The following is an 18,436-nucleotide window of genomic DNA, read 5'->3' on the forward strand; positions in this document are numbered from 1 at the left end:
CTTTGCTTATGGATGCAGATGTTTAAAGTTTCCAAGTTGAACAGAGGATTCTTCAGCAAAATTAGTATGTTTGTTTCCTCAGGGTACTGGTTTGACAAGGACGGGCGGACTGGGAATTGCCTACCTAAAAGGGGAATATTAGGGCATAAGGCGTGAAGTAACTGGCTCCCATGCTTTCAGGAAAGTAGTTAACAGTAAGATGATTGTAAGGGGGGAACCCCCACAATATACATGAACGAAATATAATGTAAGATTGTATAAACACAATATACATGTATGAAACATAATGTATATGAATAAAAAAAATAGTAACTTAAAAAAAAAAAAGAAAAAATTTCAGTATCCATAATATTTTCATCCTTCCTGTAAAGTATTATTAACCTTCCTCTAAGGTAAAGACATAATGGCACACAGCATTGATGATACTTACCCAAAGATGTAAAATTGGTAATGGGGAAATTCCTGGATTTGAGCCCAAGTGATGTGGCCCTGAAGCCTGTGCTTGTTCACAGCTCTGTACGTGCCTGCCAGATAAGAATGGGTATGTGAGAAAACCTGAGGACGGTTCTTCTTTAAGTTTAGGAGATGCTATGACTGATGGGACCTGAGAAGGAGGTGCAGGTTAGGACAAATTAACTCTTTTAGTCCAATCTAATGTAATTTCTTTACTACCTACGTGAATTACCAGTACATCTATTTATAATCCACTTCCCAGTGGCCTAGCCTTAGGGAGTTGTGCTGCTAACCCAAGGTGGCACCTCCCTGGTAGTTCGAATCCACCCGGGACACTGAGAGAGAAAGCTGGACAGTTGCCTGTGTGATTTCGAGCCTTGGGAAGCCCACAGGAGGATCAGCTGCAAGTCCATTCTAATGGCAATGAGTTTGACATTTTGGAGGTCGAGAGATATGTGTGTGTATTAGTTTAATTCAACAAAAAGCACACCCACAAATTTCTGCCAGATAAGCCTTTATTCATCCTGGGCTCTCTTACTGTGGGACAAGGTCTTTAAGACTCTGAGAAGTCCTACTGTTTAATGTTTAACAGGGCAAGACATCTAGAGAGCCTCTGGTTTGTCTCATAGACCCTGTAAAGTCCTGCCTTGCACCTCTCCAAGATTTAAAGAGAACATTCAGCCTTCCTTGTGCTACATTTATTCCTTGCCCTGAAACCATTTCTTAACATGAGAATAATTTGCCATCTGGAGAAACTGGGAATAAGAAACAGTTTTCTTTTCAAATCCAGCAAATCCGGGTTCCCTAATACTTCCTCTAAATTTTGCAGAAATACACAGTCATGTCTTAAGAGTACCTCTCCTCTCACATTTCTTTATAGAGAGGAAGAAGTCGACACTTCATTATTCTTCTGGAACTCTTACCAACATCATCAAGTTTGTTAGATTTATTTTCCCCTTTTCCATGGGCAACAGTGTTGTTTGGTTTTCTACCACTTCATAACAAGGATCTTATTCCCTCCAGCTTGACACATGTATTATCATTTTCCTCCTGGCCCTCTCTGGCAGCCTCTTTAAAAACCTGTCATGATTCCAAGAGCAACCCCTTCACGGCCCTTCCAGTTCCTACACGTGGTCCCATAGCCAGTACGGCAGTACCCCAGTCCTTGACCCACATTTTCCTTCCAGTTACTGTTGCTATGTAACAAACCACCCCCATTAAGTCAATAATTATAACACCACTTATACTCACAAGTTTAGTGGGTTAGAAATTTTGAAAAGAGACAGTTGGGAAGTCTGAAAAGCTGGGGTGTAAGTCAACAATAAGAGTAGAAATTGAGCCCTTACACTCTCAGAGAGGCTGAGAGGACATGGCCCAAGAGCCTCTGCTTCTTCCCAAAAGAGGCCTCATTAGTCTGCCCTCTTCCATACTGGTTCAGGGTGCAAGTACTTTGTTGCTTTCATGGGATGACTGTAAGGAGATAAACTCTCCATTACCCCAAGCCATGCACTATTTCAGATTCCAATAGCAAGTTGGGACAAAGAATAAGAAGAGAATAAGAGAGAGAGAGACAGATGGACAGAGAACAGAGAGACAAAGTGAGACACAGTCACCAGGCATCCTGGAAAAAGCCAAAGCGTCTGTCTTCCAAGTTTTTGAAAGGAGAAACAGAATGAACAGAATGTTCTCCATCACTGAGCAGCCAAATCAATTTGCTAATTGAGATCCAAAGAGCGTAAATATTAATTTACAGTCAAAGCAAAAAACTCAAGTACAGCGTAGTAAATTGGAAAAGTATATATATCAGAATGCAAGCAGATACCTGATGAAATTAAATGGTCACTACAATTCTATGAAAGCCCTTTGTGTGTTGGGTGAGTCTTGGGGGGGGGAGGGGCGGAAGGTGAGGGAGATCAGATTAGTGACCAAGTCCTCAGAGCTTTGTTGAGGGATATTAGAAAACACGCTGAAAGAGGGAAGAAATCTTCCCATCAGGAAGACTGTAGAGTAGCTGTGACTAGAAGCTATCTGAAGAAAAGAGACCACAGAGTGAAAACTAGACAGGAAGTACCATAACAAAAGGCATAGATTTCTCTTCCATTGATGGTCACAAAGGGGTTAATCATAATTTAAAGGAGCCTTGTTAGCATAGTGTGTTGTATTGAGCTGCCAAAAAGTTGGTAGTTCAAACCACCGGCCACTCTAAGGGAGACAGCTGGACAGTCTCCTGCCGTAAAGATTGACAGCCTTGGAAACCCACTGGAGGTGGCAGTGAGTTGGAACCAACTCAATGGCAATGGGCTTTGGTTTGGGGATAAGTTTTACTAATTTCTGTCTTCTTAGAAAATTGTTCTTTTTTATAGATTTTTGGGAGAAAAGGTGGGGGAGCTCTGGTGGCTTAGAGACAAGAAGCTGCACTGCAATCCCAAAGGCACGTAGTTTGAGGCCACCAGCTGCTGTGCAGGAGAAGGATGGGCAGTCTCTTCCCGTGCAATTAACAGCCTCTAAAAACACACTGGAGGGTCAGCTATGCATCCTGACTCTACGGTACACAACAAGATAATTTTTTTAGATTTACTCATATTCAGTTACATTTATTCCCATTCCCAAGAATGAAGATCCAATAGAGTGTGGAAACGATTGAACAATATCATTAATATCACATGCAAGCAAAATGCTGCAGAAGAGCATTTGTATATCGCTTGAACGGTAGATAGATAAGGAACTGCCAGAAGTTAAAGCAGGATTTAGAAGAGGCCACGGCATCAAGGACACCATTGCTGATGTCGGATGGGTCCTGGTTGAAAGTAATATCGGAAGAACGTCTATGATTTATTGACTATGCAGAAGCATTTGACTGTGTGACCATAACAAGTTGTGGCTGACATTGAGTAGAATGGGAGTCCCAAAGTGCTTGATTGTGTTCATGAGAAATCTGTCCTTTGTGGGAGGATGGACAGTCTCTTCCCGTGAGGTTAACTGCCAGTGAAAAGCAGCTGGAGGATCAGGTATGGGCCAGATTGGACTCGATGCCACACAGCATAGTTTCTAAAGTCAACAAGTATGTTCTTAAATTCCTTTCTTCGTTCCTCTCCCACTAGATATTTATGGTGGATTTTGGTTTGGTTTTGGTTTTTCTTGATTAGATCTGCCAAAGATTTATTTGGTTCTTTTCAAAGACCTAGATGTTGGATTTATTCACTTCTGCTTTTTTCTTAAATAATTTTTATTTTGTTTCTCTTTTTCCTGAGTTTTTAAAAGTTTCATTTACTTCCCTTCTTTCCCATTTGGAGGGAACTCTGGTGGCCTCCCTCGTCTAAAGGGAGATGAGTCCTAATCACTCTGGTGATTTGAATCCACCAGCTGCTTCAAGGGAGAAACATGGCAGTACCTTCTTTGTGATTTACAACCTCCAGTAGCCCACGGGAGGGTCACCTATGGGTCAGTTCCAACGCAACAATAATGAATTTTGAGGGTTTTATTTTATTTAGTAAATGTGTTTAAGATCATGCATTTTCTTTTGAATATGTATTTGGCTGTATTTCATTAATTTGAATGTACAAAGTTATCTTTATGGTTAACTTCTTCATTATCTGTTATTGCAGTGGTGATTTGCTCTTTAATCCAGTAGTTGTTTAAAGGAGAATTTTGTGTTTTGTTTTGTTTAATTCTCAGTGATAGGGAGGGTTTGTTATCATTTTCTATTTTTATTGCATTATGGTAATAGAACATGGAAAATACAATTCTGACCTTTTGTCATGGCCTAATACATAACAAATATGTGTAAGTATTTTGTTGTTGTTGTTTGTTATGTGCCATCAAGTCGCCTGTAACTCATAGCGACCCTATGTACAACAGGCCTAAACCTTGCTCTATCTTATGCCAACCTTATTGTCTCTGACACACCTACCCCCATTACCCCAGTCACTGAATCAACCCATCTCATCGCGGGTCTTCCTCTCTTGCGCTGTCCCTCCACCCTCCCAAGCATGATATCCCTCTTCCAAGGACTGGTCCCTTCTTGCAACATGTCCAAAGTATGTCAGATGAAGCTTCAAAATCCTTGCCTCCAAGGAGCAGCCTGGTTTAACCCTCTCCAGGATGACTGTTCATTCTCTTAGTGGTCCATAGTATACTCAATACTCTTTTTCCAACATGATAGCTCAAAGGCATCAATTTTCCTTCAGTCGTCCTTACGCATTGCCCAACTCTCTGATGAATAGCAAGTGATTGCAAAGACCATGGCCTGTATCAGGCACACCTTAGTCTCCAGACTGACATCATTGCTCTTCAGTACTTTGGAGAGGTCTTTGACACCAGATTTTCCCAACACAATACATCTTTTCATTTCCTGGCTGCTGGTGCAAACTAAAGCTGTTGATGATCTCAATCTCTTCACCATCCATCACGATGTTTAGTGACTGTAATAAATGTGTGTAAAAGTTCTGGGAGGGAGGAGAGTGGGAGTAGAGAGCCAAGGATGGGTGGGGACGATAATCATAGGGTCACACAATTTGATGGGTGGAAAGAGGTGAGAATGAAGGAAATGAAAAGATCTGGTGTGAAAAACAATGTATACAAATAAACCAGTAAATAAACCAGTATTTTTAAAAAAATTCTTAGCAACTGCTAATCAAATTTTCTGATTTTCTTATTTGTCTTCTCTCTGCCTTCATTTGCCTGAGTTATCGGAGACTAGATCGTCCACAAAAGTCAGGATTCAGTGAATTTCTTTTGGATTGTGACCATTTTGCGTTCTGTTGTAGTACCATGTTTCTGTGTTACAGTACTATGCATGAAGATTGATTTTCTTTTCTTCATCTTTCCGTGTCTTTTTGTTTCAGCTACATCTTTTATAGAGAGTACAGCTAAATTTTTTTTCTTGGTTCTATTTCCCACCCCCACCCCCCAATCTGTGAGCCTTCATCTCCTAATAGAAGAGTTATATCCTGTTCACATTTATAAAATTATAAAACTTTTTTTCATATACTGCACTGGACTGTGTGTGTGTATGCACATACATACATACATACATACATCTTCACAGATTTCTTCATTCTGGTTTTTATGCCAGTCAAATTTTATCTGTTCTTTTTTTTTTTTTTTTTTTAAATTTAGGTTATTTTTCATTTCAATGAACATCTACAGAGATTTTGGGATTCCATTCATTCATTGTTGTTTTTTTTTTTTTTTTAGTGATGAGAAAGCTATGTGTTTAAAAAATTCTAATGATGTTTAATACTGAGTATTTCATCCCATCTTTCTTAATCAATACTAAGAATATGTATTCTCTGTGATTAATAGATGGTGATGATACATACTAGGGCAGGGTTCAGATCTGTTGTTCATCGAGTCTCCAAGGGTCATAGTTGACTCAGTGACACCTAATAACAACTGTTGACTGAGACAGGAACCAACACAGAAAGACTTAGTCAGATTTGTGTTCAGATAGACTTATTTATGTGTTAAGGCAGCCTATAGATAAATGAGGTAGGGATCCTTTCAACTGATGTTTTCCCATGCTTTATCAGATTTTTATCTGAAAATTTATCGGATTTTGCTGTTACATCTTGTCTTAGATTAGAGCATAAAACTCTAGAAAGCAGAGGGGCTTTGTGCTTGGTTATCTTTTTATGCCAAATAACCCTTGACACTGAGTCAGTCCTAACTCACAGTCGTCCCACAGGGCTTCCAAGGCCATAAATCCCTAAAAAAACAGCCCTCCTCATCTTTCTCCCACAGGGTGGTAAGTGTATTCAAACCAGAGCCCTTCCAGTTAGAGCCCAACACTTACTCTACTCCCCAGGTCCACTCCACTATGACAAAAATACCTAATCACATATCCCTTTTAAACAGTTTTCTCCCTCATCTGTTTCAATGCAGTATACATTATTTATCCCATCTTTCTCAGTCTCCCCCCAACCCCGATGTCAGTCCTGTTTTACAACAGTGGCACTATGCAGTATTTGTCCCTGTGTGACTGAGATATTTCACTCAGCATAATGTCCTCCAGGGTTACCCATTTTGAATAATATTCATGAGTTCCTTGTTTTTCAATGCAGCATAGTATTCCATTGTGTGAATATACCACAGCTTCTCTATCCATTCATTTGTTGATGGGCACTTAGGTTGTTTCCAACTCCTTGCTATTGTGAACAAAGCTGCGAAAAACATGGGTGTTCATATATCTGCTTGTGTGGCAGTTCTGGTCTTTTTGGGGTATATTCCCAATAGTGGGATTGCTGAGTCAAATGGTATCTCTATTTGCAACTTTTTGAGAAAGCGCCACACCGCCTTCCATAGTGGTTGCACCATTTTACACTTCCACCAGTAGTGAATAAGGGTTCGTCTCTCCACAATCTCACCAGCATTTGTTGTTTGCTGTTCCTCTCCTTTTGCACATGTGATACATAGGAAGGTTTATCTCTCCTAGAAGCTTCATTTTAGTTGTTATATTTAGCTCCTTTCCTTTCTTGAGTCTTGCCCCTAAGATAGGCTGACAGTTACTGCTGCCACAGTTCTGATTTTATCACATTTTAACCAACCTCTTCAATTAAGTGCTATATAAATTCAGTTCCTAATTTTACATAGAGGATAATCAAATGAGAGTGGAGCATCATAGGCATTAAACATTTTAAAATTCTGTTTAATCATAAAAATCATATAGATGTGGTACATCTAATGGGCAGAAAGATTGATAATATTTTCTTTATCAACTGCCCACAAAAGCCCGTGGTTTATACAGGATTGTGAAAAGCTCTCTACTTTGACTGTTTTGCCATTTCTCTGATACGTAATGGCCCTGACATTCTCTAAAATAAACCTAAGAATTCATCTCCTATGAAAATTTATTCACTCGGTGTTAAGAATACTTATTTACACAACTTGTGTCCATATGATCACGTTGATATTTGAAAAAGCATGAAGTGGTAAGAGTGTGAGACTGAGTAGGTCTGCCAGAAATTTTCCAGGTCTGCAAATCAGCCAACCTCTTTGAGCTCCAATTTTCTCATCTAGTTATGGGCGTAAAATTAAAGGAGCTTCCTATCTATGAACTGTCAATATGTTCTTCAGTTGTACTCATTTCTTCTTTCCACTGACGCAGTGGATGTGGCTCCCCTAAGGACACTGACTACGTCTTTAGCACCTTTCACAGCCCCCAGTGGACACCCAGCTGATGCTGATTGCCTGTGTGAGTGACAGCACCTGTGGTGGCCAGGAGGTGGCACTTTGGTATTTTCTGCAATAGAACAATAAACCATGAAAGGCAGGTCGTTCAGGATTCTGACTTATTGACCAAAGTGGAATACCAAGGGATCAAAACAATCAAGGAGCTATATTTTTAAATTGCGTCTAATAAGAATATTGACCCTTTTTTTTTTTTGGTTGGTAATTATGTGTATAAGTCTGTGGGTCTTTAAGACCTGAATAAATGTGAATAAATATGGCTGCAGATCGAGTTACAGAGTATTTCCATTTCTCCCCTTTTCCTATGAAAAACCTTTGTGTCAGATTCCCCCTCTGCAACCACTGTTCTGCGCTCTCTCTCCTTGTGCTTTTCTCTTGTTGATGCTGTTGTATAAATGGGATCAAAAAGTGTGTGGCATTTTGAGCCTTGGCAAAGCGCCTTTAGTGTTCTTGCATATTGATAACTTATACCATTAGCTCCTTCCTTTCTAGTGCTAGCTATCATTCCATTGTGTAGGTTTATTGTAGTTTGTTTCATCTGTTGTTGGATGTTCGGTTTGCTTACAGTTTGGGGTTGATTGTGAACAGAACTGCTGTAAGCATTCATGTGCACATTTTTGTGTGAATCTCTTTCATTTCTCAAGGATAAGTTTACAGAGATAAGATTGCTGGGTCATATGGTAATTATATTCTTAACTTTTTGGAACACCAACCTGTTTCCCATAATTTTATATTCCGACCAGCAGTGTGCGGGATTCCAACTGTTCAGCTTTCTCACTAGCATTTGGTGTCATCACTTCTCTGTTGTTTGGCTTGATTTTATTATAGTCCTTCTAAAATGTTTATGGCAGTGTCTTATCAGAGATTTAACTTCTAATTCTCTAACAGCAAGTGATGTCTCCTTTAGCAAAGTAACTGTTCGCATAGGTCACCTTTTTAAAAGTAGGTTCTTTGTTTTCTTACTTGGTTGTGTGAGTTCTTCATATATTCAATACAAGTCCCTTACTGAAGATAGCTTCCTCCAGGCTGTGACTAGTCTTTTTTCCTCTCTTCCTAGTGCCTTTTGAAGAACTAAAAAAAAAAAAACCAACAAAAAACCAAAAATTCCAATTCATTGCTATTAAGTTGAACTTACGCATAGTAGCCCCTCTAGTGGATTTTATGAGGCTCTAAATTTCACAGGAGGAGATTGTCCATCTTTCTCCACACACAGCAACTAGTAGATTCGGAGGGCAGCCTTTCAGTTGGCAGCACAACTCCCTATGGACTAAGTCTAAATTTAATGAATTTGGCTTATCTTTTTTTCTTTCTTTTGTGGAATGTGGTTTTGGTGTTGTTTTAAGAAGTCTATACCTAACACTTTTGGCACCAGCAGTCAGAAAACCAAAGGCGAATTGCATTTAGGTATATCTGCTGTCAGGGACCTCTCCAGAGTACTGAAAAACAGTGATGTCAGTCTAGGGACTAAGGTGTGCCTCCTCCAGTCTATGGTCTTCGCAATTACTTGCTATGTATGCATCAGAGAGCTGGATAATGACTAAGGACAGTAGAAGAAGAATTGATGCCTTTGAGTTGTGGTGCTGGAGAAGAGTCCTGAACATACATCATGGACTGCCAAGAAAACAAGTAGGTCTGTCTTAGAAAGAGTGAAAGCAAGTTTATCCTTGAAGGCTAAGATTTTGAAGCTCCATCTCACATATTTTTGGCATGTAGCCAGGAGGGACTGATCTTTGGAGAAGGATGTCATGCTCAGAAGGGTGGAGGGACAGCACAGGAGAAGAAGACACCAGATGAGATGGATTGATACGATCACTAGAGCAGTGGAGGGTAGAAGTATTGAAGTGAGTAAGACTAGCTCAGGACAGGGAAGGCTTCTGAGCGATTGTACATAGATAGGGTCGCTATGAGTCATAGTCCACTTGCCAGCACATAACAACAACAAAGTCACATGATTTTTTCTACAGTTTTGCATTTGCTATTTGGATCCGTTTTTAATTCTTCTTTTAGAAAGTGTAGAATTTAGGTTGAACTTTGTTTCATTCCCAAGTGGCAATGATTACCCTTGTTAAAGTTATTACCTTTTCTCTGTGATTTGCCTTTATACCTTTCTCAAAAAGTAATTGTATAAGTTTATTTCTAAATCTCTGCTCTAGTCCATTGACCCACACTTTATCCCTTTGCCATCATAACATTGTCTTGATTATTTTGGCTTTATCGTAAGTGTTAAATCAGATAGTATGATTCTTCCAACTTTATTCTTTTCCAAGGTATTTTGGCTAATTCTAGATCTTTTGCCTTGTCCGTATGTATAAAAAATATTTGATTGAATTTTGATTGGCATTATAATAATTCTGCAAATTAACTGACATCTCAACAATACTGAGTTTTTCAACCATAAACATAATATTCTTCTCAATTTAATTAGATCTTCTTTTATTTCTTTCATCAACATTTTGTCATTTTTGACATGTGGAGCCTGCACTTGTTTTGTTATATATATAGCTAAGTAATTTGGGGGTTCTTTTTCATTAATTTATTTTCAAATTTCTGTTGCCAGTTGTTCACTGCTAGAACACAGAAATGTGATTAATTTGTATATATGTTGGCCTTGTATTCTGTGACCTTACTACTAAACTGATTTTTTAAATTCCTGGAGCTGTTTTGTAGATTCCTTTGGGTTTTTCTCTGCAGACACTTGTGTGATCTGAAAACAGACAGAATTTTGTTTCTTCCTTTTCAATGTGAAACCTTTTCTATCTTTAACCTGCCCTATGGCACTGGCAAAGGCTTCCTGTGACAAGTTGCATAGCAGCAGTGACGAGGACATCCCTGCCTTATTTCTAATCTTCAGTCTTTGACCATCAGGGAAGTGTGATGTTAGCTATGGAGTTTGTAGACGTCATTGATCAGATTACATTTTTCTTCTCATTCTAATCTACTGAGAGATTTGTATCTTGAACTAATGTTGAATTTTGTCAAATACTTTTCCTGCATCAATTGATTAAGACCATAAGAAATTTTCCTTTTCTTTTTTATTCCACCACTATCATGGATTACATTGGTTGATATCTGAATATTGAACCAGCCTGTAATCCTTAAAATTTACTTGGTTAATGTTTATTACTGTTTTATATATATTATTTATGTATATCTTATATTATATTTACTATTTTTTTTTCCCTTGAGCATTTTTATATCCAGGTTCGTAAAGAATCCTGAGGTTTGGGTTTTGTTATCTTTTTCTGTCTTTTGTTTTATTTTCTTTCCCATTAATATGCTTTTTTACTTGAAGCACAAGATTCCTGAGGGTAGATTTTGTCTGTTGTATTCAATTATGTCTCCAATTTTTGTAAAACAACATCTGGACCAGAGTAAATATTCAAAATATTTTTAATGAATGAACCTTAAAAGCACAGGAATACTGGAAAGTATTGTTGTTTTGGGGTGCTGTCAAGTACAACCTATACCAACCCAATAAACAACAGATCTGAACTCTGTCATCCTGTGCCATCCTCATCTTCTCTGACATACTAGAGCCCATTGCTGTGGTCGCTGTAACAATTCATCTCATTGAGGGTCTTCTTCTATTTTGCTGACCCTCCACCTTTCCAAGCATGATATCTCTTTCCAAGGAATAGCCCCTCCTAGCAACATGCCCAAAATATGTAAAACAAAACTTTGCCATCTTTGCCTCGAAGGAGCACTCTGGCTGCACTTTTCACGAAACATATCTGTTTGTTCTTTTGACATTCCATGGGGCATTGAGTCATTTTCTCTAACAGCAAGCTTAAAGGCATCCGTTCTTCTTCTGTCATACTTATTCATGGTCCAATTCTCGGAAGCATAGCAAGTGATTGAAGCAACCATGACTTGAATTAGGCACACCTTAGTCTTTAAACAAACATCATTGTCCTTCAGTACTTTGGAGAAGTCACTGATAGCAGACTTTCCCAGTGCAAGATTTCTCCTCATGTTCTGACTGGTGCTACCTCTTGGTATTACTTGTGGATCCAAGTAAGATGAAATTATTGACAATTTCAATCTTTTTTTAAAATTTATTTATTTATTTTATTTTAATGAACATCTGTGGAGATTTTGGAATTCTATTCATTCTTGCTGCACTTTTCTCCTTGAAAAGCAAAAGAAAAACTCCTTCATTGGTACACAATCCCCCCCCTCCCCATCGATCATGATGTTGCCTATCAGCCCCGGGGTGAGGATTTTTGTCTTCTTGATGTTAAGATGTAATTAATATTAAAAGTTGTAGTTCTTGATCTTCTGCAGCATTTCAAGTCTCCCTCACTTTCAGCAAGCAAAGTTGCATCATCTGCATAAATCAAATTGTTGATGAGTTTTTCTCTGATCCTGATGCCACATTCTTTTCACAAAGTCCAGCTTGCTGAATAATTTGTTCCACATACAGAATGAATAAGTATGGAGGAAGGATGCACACCTTTCTTGATTTTAAACCATGCAATGTTAGCTAGAGTTTTTTATGGTCTACATAGTCAAATGCCTTTGCATGGTCAGTAAAACACAAATAGACATTCTTCTAGCATTTTCTGCTTTCAACAAAGATCCGTCTTCAGATGTCAGCAGTGATATCTCTGGTGCCATAGTCTCTTCTAAACCCAGCTTAAACCTCTGGCAGTTCTCTGCAAATGTACTGTTCTTGCCATTTTTGGATGATCTCCAGCAATATTTTGCTTGCATGTGATATTGATAATACTGTTTGATAATTTCTGCACTCTGAGCTCTGGTGGCCTAGTAGATATAGAGTTGTGCTGCCAATCCAAAGTCAGACAGTTCAAATCCACCAGATGCTCTAAAGGAGAAAAATGGGTACTCTCCTTGCATGTAATTTAATAGCCTCTAAAAACCCATTGGAGAATCAGCTATGAGTGTGTTCCAACTCAGTGGTAATGAGTGAGTGAATATAGTAATTGTTGTTGTTGTTGTTGTTGTTGTTATGTGCCGTCGAGTCATTTGCGACTCATAGCGACCCTATGCACAACAGCCCTAAACCCTGCTCTATCCTGCGCCAACCGCACTGCCTCTGACACACCCATCCCGATTACCCCAGTCACCGAATCAATCCATCTCATAGAGGGTCTTCCCCTCCTGCGCCATCCCTCCACCCTCCCAAGCATGATTGTCCCTCTCCAAGGACCCGTCCCTCCTGGCAACATGTCCAAAGTATGTCAGATGAAGCCCCAGAATCCTTGCCTCCAAGGAGTAGCTTGGTTTAATCCTCTCCAAGGTGAATCTGTTTGTTTTCCTGGCAGTCCATGGTACATTCAGTACTCTTCTCCAGCACCACAGCTCAAAAGCATCCACTCTCCTTCTGTCCTCCCTAGTCATTGTCCAACTCTCTGATGCATAACAAGCGAATATAGTAATAGAGACAATTAAAACAATGAGAAATACACACTGTAAAAATAAATAGAACTTATTCAGCAAGTGTCTAGTAAGTATCTACTATTTTCCACACTCTGGAGCTTTAACAGTCAACAAAATTAAAAAATCTTATCTCTGAGGGTGCTTTAATTTTGACTGATATTTTGATGTGATGTTGAGTGCTATAAAAAAATAAACTAGAAAAGATACAGTTACTCAACTTAAAAACTCTAGTTTTGATCTTGTTTCAACAAAATTCCATGAAATGCTGTGTGTGACAAGAAATACATGTCATAGCATGTGACAAAATGTCCCAACCTCATCAGACTTCTTGTCTCTGTTACAAATGCAAGACACTACTGCTCTTTGGCACAAATGAGATACTTTAGTATGGCTCTTAAGCATAGACTTAGAAAGTAAAAACATTCTACTACCTAAGTATTCTTTTTAGAGTTTATAGACTTTTTAAAAACTTAATGTAAACTATGGCCCCTCTTCCTAGAAAAATGCCCTGCCACACATAAAGCCTATACAGTTTCTTGAAATTCCTGAATCCCATGAACCCATTTTTAGATCCTATCCTCCTCTTTCCCATGATGCTTGATAGGGATAGAAGTTACCAGAATTATTAAGAACACGTATTACAGAGTTTATTTTAGATTCCCTTTCTAAAGAACTGTTTTAACAGCTTCCCATGATTTGTCCCTTTGCAGTTGACTGGCCTGAGTGTCTCCAATGGAAAAGACCAACTTGTAGTGTTCCATACAAAAGACAACAAAGACCTCATCGTCTGCCTCTTCAGCAAACAGCCAACCCATGAGAGTCGGATTGGAGAACTTGTTGGAGTCCTGGTGAATCATTTCAAGAGGTAAGGTTTGATTTCTCCAACTTAGAAATCTTTAAATATACAAAATATTTAACTATAATTATCCTTGAACTTCTTTTGTGCCAAAATTCATGTACTAAGTTGTATTCTTACATGAGAATGGCAATATATGTCGTCTGTTTCCTGGAAGGTAAAATTAACATCTAGGCTTGATTGTAGGATTATAAATGATCCACTACTTTCAGCCTCCAGCTGAAACAACAATATGAGATTTCCTAAAGGGTGATCTTATCACTGTTAATCTGGGTGCAATTAAATCCAACAAATAGAAGAAAGTAGCTTGCACTATTATTGTTTTAACATTCCATTTACCTCTAACATTTTGATTCATGATTATCTCACGTGGCACAGAGTCGGACTGTTCCGTAAAATTTCCTTGACTGCACTCTTTACCAAAACAGATCATCAGGTCTACTCCACTTCTGTTGGATAGGTATGAACCGTCAACCTTTAATAATCAATGCAGACTGCTTGCTGTACACAAGAAACAATCTCCCATATGATCTGTTAATACAGACACTAGAAATATAAAATTAGAAAGCAAAATTAGGATCACAGGTAGGTCCATGAAAAATAAAGAAGTGAAATGAATTCCTGAAAGAGGTAATAATGTGTGCAGAAACATGAAGAGTTTGATGAATGAGGCATTTCCTGAGAACGTCATGATAAGCTAGAGGATACCCATATGTGAGGGCAGTAAACACTGAGGTGGGGATATAAGAAGGAACAGCCTGGAAGACTGATGGCGGCCAGAAATGGACCGTTTTAAGACAAGAATGGTTTTGTCTGGTTATTTGTTCCTTTAGAGATAGGGTTTTTCTTCCCATAGAAGGTTATAAAGGATTTGAGGGGAGGGAGACATCCTTTGCATTTTTGCACACTATGTCTGCCCCCTGCACCTCTGTGGTGCTGGAAGAAGACCACTCTCCCAGACTCAGTGGGTGAAAAATGAGACCAGTGTCGAGTTCCTTTTTCTTCCTAAATGACCTAATTTTCTGTTACCAAAAGTAATTGAGTATTCCTGATTAATATTTCTCTTAATTTAAATATTTTTTCTATAAGCAAAAACATTATTTCAAATGAAATGTTCACATATAATTGTAGAATGTTCATTTAACAAAATATTTTCCATTTTAACCCTTTTAAGTGTCCCATTCAGTAATCATTTCTCCTGTTGGGCAATGGTCTGTACCATCTATTCCTAAAAGCTTTTCATCACCCCAGCTTTATATTTACTACTTAAGCAATAACTCCCCATTCTCCCCTCTCTTTTGCCAATGTAACAACTAAGAACTTTTTTATCTCTATACATTTGCCTATTGTAGGTATTTAATATAAGTAGAATTATACTGTGTCTGTTATTTGGTGTCTGACTTGCTTCACTCAGCATTAGGTTTTTAGTTTCACCTGTATTGTAACATGGGTAACAACTTAATTTCTTTTAATGACTGAATCCATTCCGTGTCTATACCACATTTTGTTTGTCTGTTCAAGTGTTGCTCACTTAGGTTGTTCTAGCCTTTTAGCTATTGTGAATAATGTTGCCATGAACAGTCTTATGAAAGTATGTTTAAGTCCCTATTTCCAATTCCTTATAGTATATACCTACCTAGGAGGGGAATTGCTCAATCATGGTATTCCTGTGTTGAATCTTCCCTTTTTATTTTTTTTTTTTTTTAGAAACCACCAAACTCTTGTATTTATATTTCCTAATGTTGTTGTTGTTGTTATGTACCATCGAGTTGCTTGCAACTCAATGCACAACTATGTACAACATCCCTAAATCCTGCTCTGTCCTGTGCCAATCGCACTGTCTCTGACACACCCACCTCAATTACCCCAGTCACTAAGTCAATCCTAATAAGTGTAGAAAATATAGTTTTAAAGGTGTGCTTCACAGAGCATTTATTTTATATTATTGTGCCTTATATTCAAGATCAAAATGGATCTTTACGTATTTTCTATAATTTAATAATTTTAAATGCTATGAGGAAAATGTTGTATATGAGCGAGTCATCTACTGAAGGAAAAATAAGAAACTGCCAGTAAGTAATAATAAAAAGAAATAACACATTGCCGTTGAGTCAACGTCATCTTATCACAACACCTTCAAACAGAGCAGAACTTCCCCTGGGGTTTCCAGTGTGTAATCTTTACAGAACCAGACTGTCACATCTGTCTCCCTCAGAGCAGCTGGTGAACTCAAACTTCCAACCTTTTCAGTCTGCAGCCATGCTGCTTTAACCACTGCACTAGTGCAGCTCCTTAATAAACATGTAGGTCTTTGGAAAATCCAAACCCCTTCCATGTACTAAATTATAATAAAGTTGAAAGAAATGTTGAAGAGTTTAGAATATAAGGGAAAGGAGACGATTTCTCTATGGTGTCTATAACACAAGTAAGCAAGCGTATTTTCTTCCAAATATTCAGTCACAGCAAAATGTGGACATTTAAAGAAGTTTTAGCGTATTATGATTAATTTGAGGAGCTCTGGTGGCCTGGTGGTAAGGAGTTGTGCTGTGAACCCAAAGGCATGTGGTTCGGATCCACCAACTGCTCCATGAAAGAAGAATGGGGAATCTCCTTCTGAGCAATTCACTGTCTCTGAAAACCCACTGGAACTGGCCCCGACTCGACAGGACATAATATTATAAGCTATCTTTAATGTAGGTGTGTGTGCTAGTGAAGATAGCCATCTTGCCTGGGAGATCATTTTGTTTCAGCATGGATCCTTGTTGAGCAAATTCCACCCCCTCTGCAATGCCTCCTACAAATGACAGCGATGGGTAATTCTAGTCAGTTTTCTTTTCCCAGAATAGGCATTCTGAGATACTTTTCTAGTTGTGTTTCTTATCCTTGATATATGGATGAATTTTAAATGTCTTTAAAATCTGTGGCTTCTGATACAGATTTTTAGGATGGAATATGTATTTTAACAGGAGGGAGGAAAGAAGACTGCCAAGATACTAGAATTGTTTTGTTTCTTCTTAACTATTAAGAGATCAAGTGAAAAGGAGAAATAAGTGTCTCTTCCATACCTCAGAAAATTCAGGCTTGAAATTTTAACTTAGAGTGCATCTACTTGGTGTTGACTTCTTGAGGAAAAGTAATTTTAATTTTTTAGCTATTTTCCTTTATTCCCAAGTATCCCATTATAGATGTGACTTTAAAATTTTAAGACATTTTTTAAGACATAAAATTTTAGTAACATACATTACTAGCATAATGATTTCACACATAGTTGTTTATTTGTCCCTGGATTAATTATTGAAAACCAAAGGTGAGAGAGATTGAACTCTAGACCAATTCTTTACCTTCCAAGTGATTTCTCTAAAGAATATTATGACAAGTGCTCTAGTTAGAAGTTGAAATGAGATGACATTAAAATAATAAGACATACAATTGATAGGCTATATTTGAAGAAACGTCAATTGTCTTAAAAAGTCAAGGGCTAAATTAATATGAAGATACTGCAGAATAGTACAGTGTTTCATTCTGTCGTACATAGGGTCACTGTGAATCAGAAGTAACTCAGAAAAACTAATAAAATAATATATATTTTTTTTTAAAGTAAAGGGCAAAGATTGGTCTTTAAAATACATGAGCCAAATTTGGCCAAATTGCAGAGATTAAAAAAAAAGGGAGAAGAGAAAAAGATATATTTTATTAGATTCACACAATAGCAATACCAAAAAAAAGTAAGGATGGAATTTTAGAGAAGATTAAAAAAAAAAACAACCAACTAAGTAATATGTCCACAAATTAGTTCTATGAGAGCATTAAAAGTATAATATATCATGGCCAATGGGATGTACCCAGTGGTTATCCATTGTTGTTGTTTTGTGTCATCAAGTTAACTACAACCCATAGCGACACACTGTTAACAGTGGCTCTGAACCCTGCCCTGTCTTGAGCCAGTCTAACTGGCTCCAACACACCTGCCCTCATTGCAACAGTCACTGTGTCAATCCATCCTGACAATATGCCCAAAATATATGAAATGGAGTTTTAGAATCTTTGTCTCCAAGGAGCAACTTGGTTTCACCCTCTCTAGGACAGACCTGTTTGTTTTCTTGAAAGCCTTGGTATTTTCAATACTCTTCTCCAGCACCACAACTCAGAGCATTAATTCCTCTCTTGTCACCCTTAATCATTGTCCAGATTTCAGATTCATGGCAAGTAACTGAGAAGACCATGGTTTGGATCAAACTCACCTTAGTCTTTAGATTGACATTGTTGCTCTTCAGCACTCTGGAGAAGTCTCTGACAGCTGACTTTCCCAAACCAACTCACCTTTTGATTTCCTGATTGCTGGTACCAAGAATTGTGATTGTGGACCCGAGCAAGACAAAATTTTTAAGAACCTCAATTTTTTTTCACCTCTCATGATACTGCCAATTGGCCCAGTGGTGAGAATCTTTGTTTTCTTGGTGTCTGGATGGAATCCTTGACCTTCTGCAGTAAACACTTCAATTTCTTCTCCATTTCAGTTAGCAAGGTTGGGTCATCTGC

General features: G+C 38.2%; 1 protein-coding gene across 1 annotated transcript in view; it reads left to right on the forward strand.

Moving 5' to 3' along the window:
- The window catches only part of MYO1D (myosin ID), a 449,506-nt gene that overhangs the window by 322,186 nt on the left and 108,884 nt on the right, over positions 1–18,436 (forward strand). Inside the window, exon 21 of the mRNA XM_006890918.1 lies at positions 13,752–13,906. Within this exon, the coding sequence (XP_006890980.1) occupies positions 13,752–13,906 (155 nt within the window). The remainder of the gene's footprint in view (positions 1–13,751; positions 13,907–18,436) is intronic.

This window comes from Elephantulus edwardii, unplaced genomic scaffold (genome assembly GCF_000299155.1).
Source record: "Elephantulus edwardii isolate Elephantulus edwardi_28Jun2011 unplaced genomic scaffold, EleEdw1.0 scaffold00094, whole genome shotgun sequence".
Classification (NCBI taxonomy): domain Eukaryota; kingdom Metazoa; phylum Chordata; class Mammalia; order Macroscelidea; family Macroscelididae; genus Elephantulus; species Elephantulus edwardii.